This window comes from Gekko japonicus, unplaced genomic scaffold (genome assembly GCF_001447785.1).
Source record: "Gekko japonicus isolate JY-2015 unplaced genomic scaffold, Gekko_japonicus_V1.1 scaffold19, whole genome shotgun sequence".
Classification (NCBI taxonomy): Eukaryota; Metazoa; Chordata; class Lepidosauria; order Squamata; family Gekkonidae; genus Gekko; species Gekko japonicus.
In genome coordinates, this window is record NW_015164664.1 from 2,565,036 (window position 1) to 2,579,875 (window position 14,840).

General features: G+C 43.5%; 1 protein-coding gene across 1 annotated transcript in view; it reads left to right on the forward strand.

Annotated features, from left to right (window-relative positions):
* Positions 1 to 14,840, forward strand: part of LOC107108510 (solute carrier family 2, facilitated glucose transporter member 11-like) — a 37,964-nt gene that overhangs the window by 11,763 nt on the left and 11,361 nt on the right. The window contains exons 4-8 of the mRNA XM_015408947.1: positions 1,980 to 2,055; positions 2,734 to 2,861; positions 4,537 to 4,587; positions 9,362 to 9,367; positions 9,926 to 10,084. Coding sequence (XP_015264433.1) covers positions 1,980 to 2,055; positions 2,734 to 2,861; positions 4,537 to 4,587; positions 9,362 to 9,367; positions 9,926 to 10,084 — 420 coding nt within the window. The remainder of the gene's footprint in view (positions 1 to 1,979; positions 2,056 to 2,733; positions 2,862 to 4,536; positions 4,588 to 9,361; positions 9,368 to 9,925; positions 10,085 to 14,840) is intronic.

Below are 14,840 nucleotides of genomic sequence, written 5' to 3' on the forward strand. Positions count from 1 at the left end.
GTCCACGGGCAGGCTTCAAATCGCTTCTTGCCTCCCCACTCCACCACCAGCATATATTACTGACACTCTTCCTCTGACAGAAGGCAGGGACAAAACATAGAAAACTTGACACCATTTCTGAGGTGCAGTAGTCATTTTGACAGCAGAACCAACCCCACTCTGGACTTGGATTGTTCTCACCACCATTGCTTGGTGTGTGGAAGTGGTGGATGGGGTTTCCACAGCTGCCTGCCTCACCTCTCCTGTCCTAATAATCAAAGGGATCCTTCCATCCAGAGTTCATTTGGTGGATAAATAAAACTGTGGTTAAGATGTGACTGGTACTCTTCTTTATTTAATATTATTTATTTAAAAAATTTATTAGCTGCCTTTCTTTCTTATGGAATTCAAGGTGTCATATAGTACTTTTACCAAAGAGAAATGGGTCAAGAGAGAAGGAGGGATGCCTCTAACTGGGATTCTAGTTCCTCATTGCCCTTCTTCTCTAGTTTCTACCATCATAACAGGAATAAAAGGACGCAACCAATGTACCAGATATTGGATGCTCTTATTCTCAGTGGGGTCCAAAGAGCATAAACATAAAACAGGAGGGACCACCTCTCCTTCCTCTTCTTTGAACACCCATCTCCCCATACTCCTGGGGGTGAAGGTAGCAGTTCTGAGAGGAGATATACGGTCTATATTTGTTTAATTAGAAAGTCCGTTCTGGATTGCCTTCTACCCAACTTTCCATTTTGCACGATTTTTGCCTCCTTTCAAACCCTCTTCACCAAAAAGGGGCTTTAAGGGGGCTAAAACGTTTGTGAAAAGCACTTCGCATTTGTGCTCGCTCTCAGTAGCAGAATACATAAGTTGTATGAAGGAGGTTCCAAGTTCAATGCCTAGCATCTGCAGTTTAAAATAAAGGATTTCTAGTAACACAGGTGGTTAGTACCTTTGCATGGGAGCTGGTCAAAGTTAGTAGACAATACTGGGTTAAAAAAACTAATGGTCTGGTACCAGGTAAGACAGCCTGCTATATACCACCTTCATCTCTCTCTTTTTTTAAATATACCACCTTCATCTCTGAAGTGTAGAGATACCCACTGTTATTGCCTACCTTCTTGCCTTGGTTTGCTTGCAATAATCTTCAGAGTATCCCCAAACCTAGCTTGACTCCATCCTGCAGCTAATGAAAGGCCCCGGTCACACGGGCAGGAAACTGCGGGGGGGGGGAGCATGGCAGCTTGCCCTGGGGTAAACTAACGCGTGGTAAAGAGATCAGACCTCCCGTTGAGGTACCGTGGAGGTACCGTGGGAAGGGAAAGGTGCTGATCGCAAGACAATTCCGCGCGCAAAAAAGAAGCGTGCGGTGCGGCAAACTGGATGTTTTTTCCATTTTTTGTTTTGTTTTGTTTTGTTTTCGTGTACACCACGACTGCGCATGCTCCGTTGGGTGCTTGTGCGCATCCACGGAGATGTGGGGAAAAAAACCCTTTTTCGCAAAGGGACATGGGCGGGCGCCGGATGCCTCCGGAAACGCGATCAGACGCCTGCCCTTGCCCCGCAGTTACCGGAAACTAGTACCTCCGAGGTACTAGTTTTTTGCTGCGTGTTTTCGGCGGGAAGCCTCAGTTGAGCCACGGAAGTGCTACGCTTCCCAGATGTGCCGGTGAGATCGTGCCTGGAAACTCCGCTTGTCTTCCATCGCTCTAGCGTGGCTAATGCTCCGTGTGACCGCAGCCAAAGTAGATTTTCTAAAGGTTCTGTGGCTGTCATGCCTTGGATAAGCCAAAACTATATCGTGGTGATAGCAGAATCCAGTTCACAGCAGACCCCAGACCACTTCTGACCATCTAGCTCAGTTGAATCCCTCCACTCAAATCACAGCACGGTAAGAAAAATGTTGCTGTTTGGATGTAGTCCTCCATGAGAAAGATGTAGCATTATCTCATTTGTTTTAGATATAATTTTCTCCCTTCCCATGTACTTTCTTCCAGGATCAGTTCCCTTGGTTGTCCTACTGCAGCATCACCCTCATCTTCTTGTTCGTGATCTGTTATGGACTTGGTCCATGTGAGTAAATCAGCATGGAGCAGTAGCAAGTGAACAAAGGGTTATTTCAGGAAGTGGCAGTGGCAGAGAGGAGGCAATCATGGTCTGGCACCAAAGTGGACTGGAAATGAAAGTGCTTGTATTCTCTGGGGGAATGAATGAACCACTCCTGATATTCTTTGTACCCAAATGGCTCTTCTTTAAAAGAATCAGCTGTGTTGCACAGTTGGCACAGTCCATCCAAACTATTCAGGCTCATTGATTTTCACAGGCGGGTTAGTGACCTCATGCACTGAAATGAAACCCTAAGCAGAGTTAAACCTTCTGCTCCCAATGACTTGAACAGACTTCGAAGGGCGTAGGGTGGCACTGTTACTGGCTCAAGCACAATGTCTCTGTTGATGTTAAAGTTTTGCTGAAAGACATTGCTTGTGTTGCCCGAAAAAAACAATTATGTGAAAAGTACATGATATATGGGTTTAGCTCTCATTTTGTGTTACTCTGGATGGCTGCCTTGATTTGCCAGGCCTGAATATATATATCACTGAGATGTGATTGGTCAGCCAGATAGCATGCTTCCACAGTAAGCTGCAGAAATAGTACTTTTGGTGGGAGAGACTAACCTTTTCCTTCATTTTTTGAAGAACAAGGAGCTAACATTTCCAAGGCTCTTATTTTCTGTCACCATGTCCTTTTCAGGCGGCGGTGTCATCTCTGTCATGGTAGAGATTTTCAGTCAGTCAGCAAGAGCATCAGCATTTGTCATTGTGGGCACCACGAGCTGGATGTGCCTCACTGTGGTTGGGATGGGTTTCCCCTTTGTTGTGGTAAGTCACCTTCCTTGGTGCTTAAGTGGGAGGGAGATACATAACTCCTGCTTCTGCACAATAATGTTTATTGTGTTCATGATTCATAGTATAAAGCTAGAGGCCCAACAGTGATCAGAGCCTAGCTGTGTGATGAAAACATTGCTGTGATACCTGCCCATTCAGAAAAAACTCAGTGAGACCATTGATTTGAGATTCCCATGCTTTCATCTGGGTTTTCCTGTTTTTAGCAAGTGTGCAATATGATTATCTGCTGAAACATTTGTTAAATTGGTTGGTGTTTCATTTATGTGTGTCCCCACCCCCTCCAATTTTTTACACTTCAAAAACTGTTCCAAGACTGCGGAGAGGAATGGCTTCATGGCTGGCACAAGGTCTGGAAATAAAAAAAAATAAGGCCAAGATCAATGGTGTAAAATCAGGTAAAAATGTATTTTATTACTCAGTTCAATTTCCAAAACATTCCCTATGCATTTCGCCAACAGGCTTTGTCGGGGGAATCTGTTCCTCTTTCAATAGTTCTTCAAAAATAGTAACAAATCAGTTACTATTTTGAAGAACTACTGAAAGATGAACAGATTCTTCTGGTGAACCCTGTCAACAAAATGCGTAGGGAATTTTTTGGAAATTTAACTGAGTAGTGAAATATATTTTTACTTGACTTTGTACCATCAGCCTTGGCCCTCTTTTTTATCTTCTGTGACTGGTGCCGCTCTTTCTTTTCTTGACACAAGGTCTGGCTAATAAATTAGTTCTGTGCAAATCCAATTTTCCCAGAACATATTTCCTCTGAGTTTGAAGAAAGTTGTGTGTCTGTGTGTGTGCGCGCCAAAAATGTCATATAGGCATTTCTAATGCTGGTTTACTGTGGATACTGTGTACTTACTCTAAGGGCCAAAATACATAATATGTTTGTTCCCTAGATGATGAACCCAACTTGTTTCCCTGAAGTCACACATCAGCTGCAGGAATGTCATTTTAAAGATCAGAGGGAGTGTTTGCCCAGCCTGAACAGCTGCTTGGTGGGGGGGGCACTTCTGTCTCCACTCAGCCCGCTTTCAGTCACTGAAATGCCACCCCCAGAAGTTATCTACTGGGGGGTCAGTATCTGGGGGGGGGGAGTCTGGGGGCCCTGACCTGGATAGCTCAGGCAAGGCCGATCTTGTCAGCTCTCGGAAACTAAGCAGGGCCGACCCCGACAAGTATTTGGATGGGAGACCTCCTGAGAATACCAGGGCTGGGAGGCCAGAGGCAAGCTATCAAGCCACTTCTCTGAATGTCCTCTGTGCCCCAGTAGAGGTCGCCAGAGGTCATCATGATTTCAGGCACAGGCACACACATACACAAAAATGCAAAAAACCCAAAAAACAAAACCCGAAAAAGCCTGAGGGAGAAAGCAGGAGCTCCTCCTCACTGCCAAATAGCAGTTCAACCTGGAAAAACAGTCCTCTGATCTTTAAAATGACATTCCTGCAGCTGATGTGTGACCAGGGAAAAAAGTTGGGTTTAGAAAGCCTAAAATTGTATAGTGAACAAATATATAATGTATTTTGAACCTAAGAAGTCTCTAAGAAGTCACGACCTCGCCAGAACATAGTATAGTCTATAGGCCCTATTAATTTGAATGGTTTTGAAGATAATTTCATTTTACCTGTGTGTGTTTTTTCTCCCTCAGGAGCTCCTCGGCCCCTTCTGCTTCCTCATCTTTCTAGCAGTGCTCATTGTGGTAGTGATTTTCATCTACATCTTCCTTCCTGAGACAAAGGGGAGGTCAATTGCAGACATCACAGAAGAAATAAGCAGGATACAGTTTGGAAAGGCATTCCTATTGACGGCTTTGGGAATGAATTTCACAAGAGACCCTGGTCTCTGTACCAAGTTATGATTGGTCACCAAAGTCAGAAATAAGTTCTCTGCCTCAATGAAATGAGCTCTTATTGAAGAAGCCTTGTCTTGGAAAGTCCACAGGTAGCCTGATTTTTGGTTGTAATGCTGACATTTCATACCAAGGGACTTTAATTTATTGCAATTCAAATTCCTCTAAGTGCACAAGGTGAGTTGTATACATTTAGATGACTGTTTTCCTATTATTTTTAGCAATGCAAGAGGCACCAGTTTGTAGGTGACAGAACTTCTGATGCCTGACAGGGTGGTTTGCTTATAACTGCAATAAAGAACAGTGATGGACTACAAAGAGACTGAACTCTTGGGGCATGGATAGATAAGGCAAGGAAGGCCTATGGAGAGAAGCAAGAAGACTGCCTTGGGGCATAGGAAACCCTCTGAGACTCAGAATACTTTCATCTTCTAAAACCAGGATTAGAAACTTGCTCTGGGATGCAAATTAACATGCATCCGTTATGCTAGTGCAGGATATCTCTCTCTGGGGCTCTTATGTGGAGTGGATCTTATGTGGAATGCTGCCCTGCAGGAGTGCTTTTATGCCTCCTCCTGTGCTTTTCCTGTATATTTACAAATAAAGTGAAAACATCCAAAATGTCATTAATCTCCAGTGCTTTCTCTGAAGGAAACCATCTCTAGTAAGTGCTGGCCCTGGAACTTCTCACCACTTGGAGAAGTGAAGGGCACTTAAAGTCACTTTTCTATAAGCAAAGCAACATATACACAAATAAAAGTGAATGAAAGCAAGTACAAGAATGTAAAACATATAATATGCAATCTAAAAATTATAACAGCAGACAGCAGTATACGTTCAGATTAATACCTCCATATACACATGCTGATTGCTGTACAGTTATCAGCTCTCAAGGCCAGTTTGAAAGGGAAAGGGGAGGTATACTAATGTATTAGCCTAAGGTTTTCCTTAGCCAGCTAGCCTATCTTTGGGAGACTTGACATCATTGATATGTGACAGTGCCCAGTAGCCCTACACAATCCTCCACCAAACAGCAGTCCATGAATATAGAGAGGGCCTGATCTGTGCAATGCAGGCCAGGGTTATAATGGCCTTTACTATTCCCATGTCAATATGGTAAATCTAGGTTATCACAGCATCATGGGAACTCTAGTTTCCATACATAACACATATTAATGTTTCTGTACAAGATCTCTCAGCGTCTTGGGGGGGGGAGTCCATAGGGTACAGGCTGAACCCATATCCCCTGCCTGACAGATGGTAGCACAGTGGCAGCATGCTGTCTAGAGATCTGTGCAATGCCAATGGCATTACTAACTCAAGGCAGCAAGTACAGGTACCAGGCTGGAGTGGGCAAGCATGCTACAGATTCACTCAGTCAGTCAAAACCTTTACTGGCATAGGGGAAAAAACAACATCATAAAGATCACACATTTTTAATATACAAAGACAATCATCCCACCAGAGCTTTAACCTTATATTCTCTAACCCTCATAGCAACAGAGAGAAACCTCGCCACTGCAAAGGTGCTATGAAGGTGGAGATCTGATAGAAGGAAGGACACTAGTCTCTCTTCTGGGCAACTGTGCCTATTGATCAAAAGGGGGCTGATTAGGCCATCCCGTATTTTGTGATAGAATTCACAACTAAGCAAGATGTTGGGTAATCTGTTCTGTTTTCCTACCAGTACAGATTCTAGTAAGCTGTTCTTCCCCCCCAAAAAAGTGGAGGACTTTATTCATATGGAACTCCACAGTCTTCCTGTATTGCAGCCAGAACCACAGCATGGAGATAAGTGTGAGATGCAAAGGGGAAATAGCTTAGCTCTCACATTAGTTGCCTATAGAACTAGCAGTTCTGCTTGGATTTCATGCCTAAATAATGTTCACCTTTCCCACTGCTGTTCTGTGCATGGGTTGATTAATCCAGCACTCCATACTCTTGCCCCATGCACATCAACGATACACTTGGGGTACTTAAAATTAACTTAGGTGTCATGGTTTCCATCAGTGCCCACCCACAGGGTTAGCAAAGAAGCATCACAGCCAGCTGCCCTTCCAGCAGGGATCGTTTTCTGGTGAAAGTTAATGCAGGATGGAGGGGCTGCTCTTTGAACTGGTGAGTAATACATGCCTAATTAAGAGTGCTATTGTGGGGGGCCCCTCACGGATCACTGCCTTGTCGTGGCGAGGGGGCTTGCATGGTTCGATGAGGCTGTGTGCTATGCCGTGGAGGGCGACAGAAGACCGGAAAGCCTGGCGTGATCTGGTCCATGGGGTCGCGAAGAGTCGGACTCGACTGTGCGACTGAACAACAACAACAATTGTGGGGGCAGGTGCAGCAGCAAGCTTAGCGCATGAGCTCATACACTTGAAAACAGCTGCCTAATTTTTGGAGACCATCCCAGGGAGATGCCAACAACTGTCAGATAAGATGCAAATAGGTTCCAGGAACCTTGCAACTTTCCCCTTTTATCTCCACAACAAAAAAGTCTGGAGATGTACCTTTTAAAAATTAAAGCTGGGAATTCAGAGGAGTTGGTAAATTGTGGCAATAGATGGTTATAAAGTTACTGTGTTATAGTGATGTGCCAATTCCTGAAATGTTTAAAAAGTCTGAAAAAGCCTTCTGGTGGTGGTGATGGTGGTGGTGAGAATGGTGGCCTTGGGGACTGAGGCAGAGAAAATGGTGCTCATGTGGGTAGGAACTTCAAAAATAAAACTTTCCCATCCACACAGTTTGCTTTGACTGTAATCTTTCCAAAAAGATTGTCTCGAATCAGGTTTGGAATTATCATATCAAAGGAGAGGAAAACTCAGAAGGTAGACAATAAGAAGATGATGGTTAGGGGGTCCAGAAAACACCCCTGCTGTGGAAGCAATGAGCAGGGCAGAGGCACACAGGGTGGTGTCCGTATGCCCCATCTCTGTGCTGCTTGCTTCTCCCCTGCCCCCTACCCTTTCCCCTTTACAAATGAACTGCAGTGGTTAAAACGGTGTGGTTCAGGTGCAGGGGGAGAAAACCAGTTACACTTGCAATCCCTGGAAAGTCAAAGTAATTCTTAACATACAATGTCACAATGTCCTTTCCTATTTTAGGCTTCTATATGACCATTCACCCTTTGCATGCTGGAGAAGTTTTTTCCCTAAGAAATTATGAGGAATTGCAAATGGTACATCTAGATTTGGGGGGGGGGGTTTCGCTGAGAAAATCTTGGACCTCAGGTTATTACTCAGCACCGTCCTTCTGGGGCAGGGGTGAAGGAAGCATCCAGCAAATTTTTGCCTCGCTCTGACACCACACTTCTCATTCTTCTGCTCTCCAGGGAACGTTTGGGAACAGAGTTCTTGTGGCCCCTACTGATGGCATTCAAAGGCTTGGCAGTTCTCTCACCGATTTACCTTTCCCAAATCTCCACTATATCTCTGAACTGAGAATGGTAATACAGAAGGCTGCTTGAAGGGTAAGTTATTCATGGCTTGCCTGCAGAAAACTGGGCTGGCTTGATAATGGCAGACCTAGGCATTTTCTTGGTGGTCCCGACAGTGTTTGCAGAGGGAATGGGAATATGGGACGGGAGGAACCTCCAGGGAAGGTTTGGCAGATGGGTGGGAGGGGAAAGTGCATGATCCCTCCTATGCCTGATGACTTTCCCCTGCAGATGCTCTCCGATTTAGGCTGACTTCCAGTTTTGGATCCTGATTGTGTTGGGGAGTTGGTCAGCAGGTGGGTGAACTTTAAGTATCTTTCCTGCAGATTGTCCCTTGCAAAAAAAACCCAGTTTCTTCATTAGCACTGCAGAGAAAATACAGGACTAGGCTGCTGCCAAAGTGAGGCATAGTGTGGGTCCATTTTACTTTGGCAGCATTATCAGCATGCTTGGAAATAAGGGAGGAGACCTTGCCCAAATAGACTAACAGAAAAGTAAATCAATGAAAGTGTCAACTTGAATGTAAGACTGAATGTAAGAATCTTATATAGGATTTGTTCCTGAGGAAAGACCAGAGGTCTGAAACACTTAGATATCCGGAAAAAGTGTTGACTGAAAGAGAGACACAGATTGATTGACTTTGGAGCAGACTGCTTTTGTGAATTTGGATAAGGATACAAGACTGTTAGAGGGATATAGATTGAGAGAGTCTGGAGCAGACTGCTATGTGGAGTTTTATCGACCTTTGTATTTTTTCTATGAAGGAATATGTTGTTGTTCTTTGTTACCAGACACAAAATGATGTTATGGCTTTGATCTAGTCTCATTCATTGTTGTATTGTTCTGTGGGCATCTAGCACACGTCTGTGTATATTTTTTCATACCAGACCATCACCCAGTCGGCCGAAGAACCACATCAGAGACCGGTCTTGAGTGGCTGGCCAGATCTGTGAACTCAATAAACAGAGCTCTCCCCAGTGTCTCCACATCCACTACTGGTTTCTTTTCAGCTAAACAAAATAGAAGTCCAGGGGTACCTTAAAGACTAACAACATTTACTCCAGGATAAGTTTTCATGAGTCAGAGCTCAGTTCCTCAGACACTTTCTTTTCAGCTACCCATGAAGACAAAAGTTGCTCCAGTCTCTCAGGAGGCCCTAACTAGATGTGATATTTTCCATGTGTACATTTACAGGTACAGGTAAGTTTATTTAATTCATTTAAGCCCTGTTTTTCTCAAGGTGGCTTAGAATATTAATAGAATACATAAAATAGGTTATATAAAAACATTAAACCAAAATTTAAAATCACAATTTAGGACTGCTTTAATTAAATGCATTCCTAAATAAAACCATCTTCAGCTGCCTCCTAAAGACTGAAAGGGAGGGGATCAGGCACTCCTCCCTGGGGAGGTTGTTCCATAATCATGAGGCTGCCACTGAAAAGGCCCTGTCTTGTATACCCATCAAACGACCTTCTCCCTGTGATCTCAATTCTGGGACAGGAACATATACGAGAAACCGCTCCTTCCGATATCCTGGTCCCAAGACATGTAGGGCTTTAAAACTCAAAAACAGCACCTTGAACTGGGCTCAGGAGTGGATCAGTAGCCAGTGTGATCTTTTGTCTGGACTTCACACCATCCAAACCATCTCATGCATGTACCCATATAAAAACTCCCTCAATGATTCAGCCACAAGGTAGCAAACGTCACTGGCACATGCTCGTTAATTGTTCACTTATCCATGTCTGTTTCTAGGGCAATCCGTGCTGCTTCTGTTTCGTGACCTGTACCATTATCCATGAAGGCTCAGGAATGTTCTTCTTCTACCCGTCCCTTCTAGAGACAGGAGGGAAATCAATTGTGGACATCGCAGAATTTGAAGTTATCACCTATTGGTGGAAAAAACTCATTGCTGTAAAACTCCCTTTGTAATAATGCCTATTCCCAAGCTGTCCTTCCTCCATTCATCAACATGTATGCTTTTTCCCATCATGCATTTGATAAAGTGGACTCTGGAACATGAAAGTTTCTGCTGGAAGAATTGTAGTAGTCTTTAAACTACCATAAGACCCTTAATTGTCTTGTTGTCTTGATGTTACTCATTTTGGTCTGAATATGTCTCTGACGCGATATATGTACCCAGGCTTCAAAGGTGCAGCCCTCTCCTGACTGCTGTGCCGAATGCATCTTTGGCTTCCCAGCAAACCGTGGTCCTCTCTTCTCTGTGCCTCAAAGCATAAGGATTTGTTCTGTTAAGCTTCATTCAGACAAACTTTAAAAACATAGATGGCTTAACTTCTGTTCAGTCTAGAGTCACTCACTGTAGCTGGGTAGACCCCTGGAAATTTGGTGGTGATGCTTAGGGGGGGGAGCTTATTTTGGGAAGGGGAGGGAGCTCAGCAGGGATGTGATGCCACAGTAGGGTTGCCAACTTCCAGGTGGGACCTGAAGATTTCTCAGTATCATAACTGACCTCCAGATGAGATATCAGTTCTGCTGAATAAAAGGGCTGCTTTGGAGGCTACGTTCTGTGACATTATATGCCACTGAGGTCCCCCCCCCATCCCCAGAACTTGCCCTCCCCACGCTCCACCCCCTGATTTCCAGGAATTTTCCAACCTGGAGCTGGCAGCCTTGTGCAACAAAGTCTCTCTTCTGTAGCTGCCCTTTCCTCCTGGGGAACTGATCTTTGTAGTCTGGAAATCTGTTGTATAAGTCCAGGCCCTATCTTGATGGTAGCATCCCAAAGTGAATCCTGTCAAGCATGTTTTGTTAAGAAATTATATGTTCTTGTATTTTGTGTCTTTCCATGTCCTTGCTACATCTTGTTCATCTTTATAAGATAAAGCCTCTGATCAAGCTTTTATTTCTTGTCAGTGTTTGTCACATGACCTTAGCACTAGAAGTAAAAATGGACAATCCCCCCCCCCAGGATCACGAAGTTCAGATATTAATATTATTAAGGTTATGATCACTAACTGTTTGGCTGATAGCACCACACTGATTATTTGATCATGAAACACTTGCCTAAGTTTTCAAAGTAGTGCACCCACATCAGAGATGCTCAAAACGGTATTTGAATTTCTGGCATATAATTGCACAGTGTTTTATGCCAGGTCTAACATCCATTCTGGTGCATTCAGAGCTAAAACTGCTAATGACTGGGATTAGAAAAGTTAAGTTGTAACCACAAGAAGCATCTATGTGTATCCTCAGCACATAAAGGGTTGTTCCCAGCACCAATGCTGTCCAGTTCAATATGAATCAAGGACCCAGTGTTTTGTGCAAAGGGGGAATTTTTATGCAAATAACTTTACCCATCATAGTCCAGCAATTATGAGAGAAGCTGCCCCTACTTTTTAAACTGGTCAACATGTTACGTGAGACTTCTTCTTGGAAGAGGCAATGCCACAAAGGAAACAATGCTGTTTTGTTTGAAATACCAAAACCCAGGGGTCATGCATTGGAAATGACAGATTTAAGACCAGAGATTAATCACTGCTTAGACTAAAGTCCATTCCTCCACAATTCAATGATCACTTACACATTAGTAAATATCTTCATGCCAAAATACCTCACCTACCTATTGGATTGGACTAGATGCAACTAGCTGATGTACAATTAATCCAAAAGAACTGAATGCACTGATAAAATATTAACCTTGACCAGTTCGGTGCCAGGTCATTTTTGCCACACTAAGGAAAGAGGAGAATGAAAGGGCAATTTGGGGGGCCACCCGCCCAAAGAGGCAGCAGCAGATATCTATAAGAAATGAAGAAGTTCATATGCTCTCTGGGGCTCAGGGAACAGCAACCTTTTATTTTCAACCCATTAATTTGTATCCCATCTTCAGGTCAAGGTAGTCCAGCTCATTGTAAATTTATGGTACCTTTGGCTTGGGCCAAGGCCCTTTTGAGTGAAGGAGTTAGTGTGCCTTCCTTGAAAGTTGGAGTTCATGAAACTCATGACTTTCACCTTGGGAAAGCCTCAGATAAGGAGAACAATAGTTTTCCTCGTCCTGGACTGAAGTTGCATTGGAAGATGCTTCTTTGTTGGCCAACAAAGCACCAGAAAAAGTCTCACTTCTAAATCTCACAAGGCATTGAGGGCTTTCTTCTCCCTCCCCTTATGTTGCCCAGGCAACAGCACCAACACTTGGCTCCATCTGTGTTGTCATCTACATAATCTTTCTTAATTGGGTTGGCCCCACTCCTCTGTTCCACAGCACCAAGCCTGGAATGATGGTTGCTGTTCTTGCATTGCCACCATCTTGCCTGACTTTTGGTCTGTCAGGTTGCCAAGGTCAGGTTTGGACCCCTGCACTCATCATTATTTGGCAAGGCATCATTGATGGGATGACTACTTTTAAATCACACATATTCCTGTGCAGCATTTACTAATACTGAAGGTTTTCTTGTTGACTTTTAGGCAAAGGTATGGAATGTTTCATTTATTTTTGATAGGCTTGTTTCATTTATTTTTTACTGATGACATTAGCCTCCCTTTTTCCTAAAAACAAGGTGGGATACAGTGGGGTTTTTTTTAATACATCAGAGTAAAACAAATACAGCCTAGATATGACACATCTTAAAACAGCTTCAGACAACTAGAAAACCTTCATCAACTGGAAATCTCTTCTAAATAATTTAGTCATGCACTGCCATGAATTCGCAACAGCCGGAAGGAGGAACCTCAAAGACCAGCGCTGGAGTGGACGCCGCCGGACTACCTCCCGCAAGGCAGTAACAACGAAGATCTGCTACACAGAAAGGGTGCCTGGTAGGCTTGTCACGTCCCCTACATGTATGTGGCCCTAGGTTTAGGATTGTATGAATTGGAACATGTAAGCCGCTCAGAGCCCTTCGGGGGTGAGCGGGATACAAATTGAAAATATAAATAAATAAATAAATCAACATCCTAATAGGATAAAGCCTTTTCTGATCTGCACAGGAAGGCTATTCTACCACGGTTGTCATGCTGTAATGGGAGCAAAGGCAAGGATTCAAATATGTACCGACTCTAAGGGATTGCTTCAAGATAAGCTAGCAGAGCAGGCAAGCAACCCCTAGGTATCTTAGCAACCGATACATGTCAGGAGCAGTGTTCCCTCTAAGCTGAGTTAGTGTGAGCTAGCTCACAGTTTGTTAGCCTCTGGCTCACACATTTTTATCCTAGCTCAGGAAGGATAGTTTCAGAGCAAACTAATTTATGCAGTAGCTAAATAGCTCGCTCACAACTTTAATGCCAGTAGCTCACAAAGTAGGATTTTTGCTCACAAGACTCCACAGCTTAGAGGGAACATTGGTCAGGAGGCAGAGACAAATCAAGCCTCACAGACTCCTGTCAGTGTGAGTGAAAATTCCCAAGTTACTAAAGCAGGGAAAAATAAAAACTGTGGCGTCCTCGCTTATTGGGGAGACAGTTTTACCTTTTAAAACACTCTCTGTGTACCTAAACTTGGTAGATTTCTGCTGCCACCAGGAATTAAAAATTCCAAATCTCTCTCTCTTGGTAGAATAACCTAGGGTCTGGGGACTTCAGAGGACTATGTGGCTCTGAGGAAGGACGATTCTGATTTCTGGGATAAGTTTAAACAAAAAATGATTTATTAAATAAAGAACAGAATAGGTTTCTGGTTATCTTGAACTGTTGGTGATGAAAGGAACTTTTAAATATAACTGGCAAAGCTTGGTGTCAGTCACAAACAGTCTCTCAAACTCCCAAAACTCCACTCTGACAGCTGTAGACACTCAGTGTAATCTCTCTCTCTCATTTATATAGCCACACAGGCTGAACTCTTTGTCTTATTCACGCAGAATAGACTCAAAACTCATATTCACACAGAGTAAACTGTTTGTCTTATTCACACAGAATAGACTCAAAATCTATGCTCTCTCTTCAAACCTCACACACAGAATCACCTCATAGACACACCTTCTCCCACACTCTCAGTCATCAGCCAATCACATCACACTTGTCTCCCTCTATCACTCTTCTCATATTACTGCAGTCAAACTAAACGTTTAAAAGAAATACACACACCAAAACATGAAATCATTACACCCCCTAAATCAGATGAGTAGCCACATTAATCCATTGAAGCAAACTAAACAGGATCCATGTATTTGTTTACTACTCTGTGTGTGTGTTAAATGCTGTCAAGTTGCTTCTGACTTATAGCAACTCTATGAATTAATGTCCTCCAAAACATTCTATGGTAAACAGCCTTGCTCAGGTATTGCAAACTGAGGTCTGTTTCCTTGACTGAGTCAATTCATCTCATGCTGGGTCTTCCTCTTTTCCAGCTGCCTTCAACTTTTCCTAGCATTATTGTTTTTCCTGGGGACTTTTGGCTTCTCATAATATGACCAAAATATGATAGCTTCAGTTTAGCAATTTTAGCTTCTAGGAAGAGTTCAGGCTTGATTTGATCTAGAACCTACTTGTCTTTTTGGCAGTCCATGGTAACCCTAAAACTCTCCTCCAACCCCCCAACCCAGAGCTGGCAACATTACTAGGTGCGCCGCTTTAGAAGAATTCTTACATTCATTTAGTGCTCTTCCCCCTGCCCATGAAAAAGTCAGATTCAACCGGAAGTCAGGCTGTGATGAGCATTCTACCCTACACTCTCTTTGGTCCATTCTGCATTTCTAGCATTTGCTCCACTCTT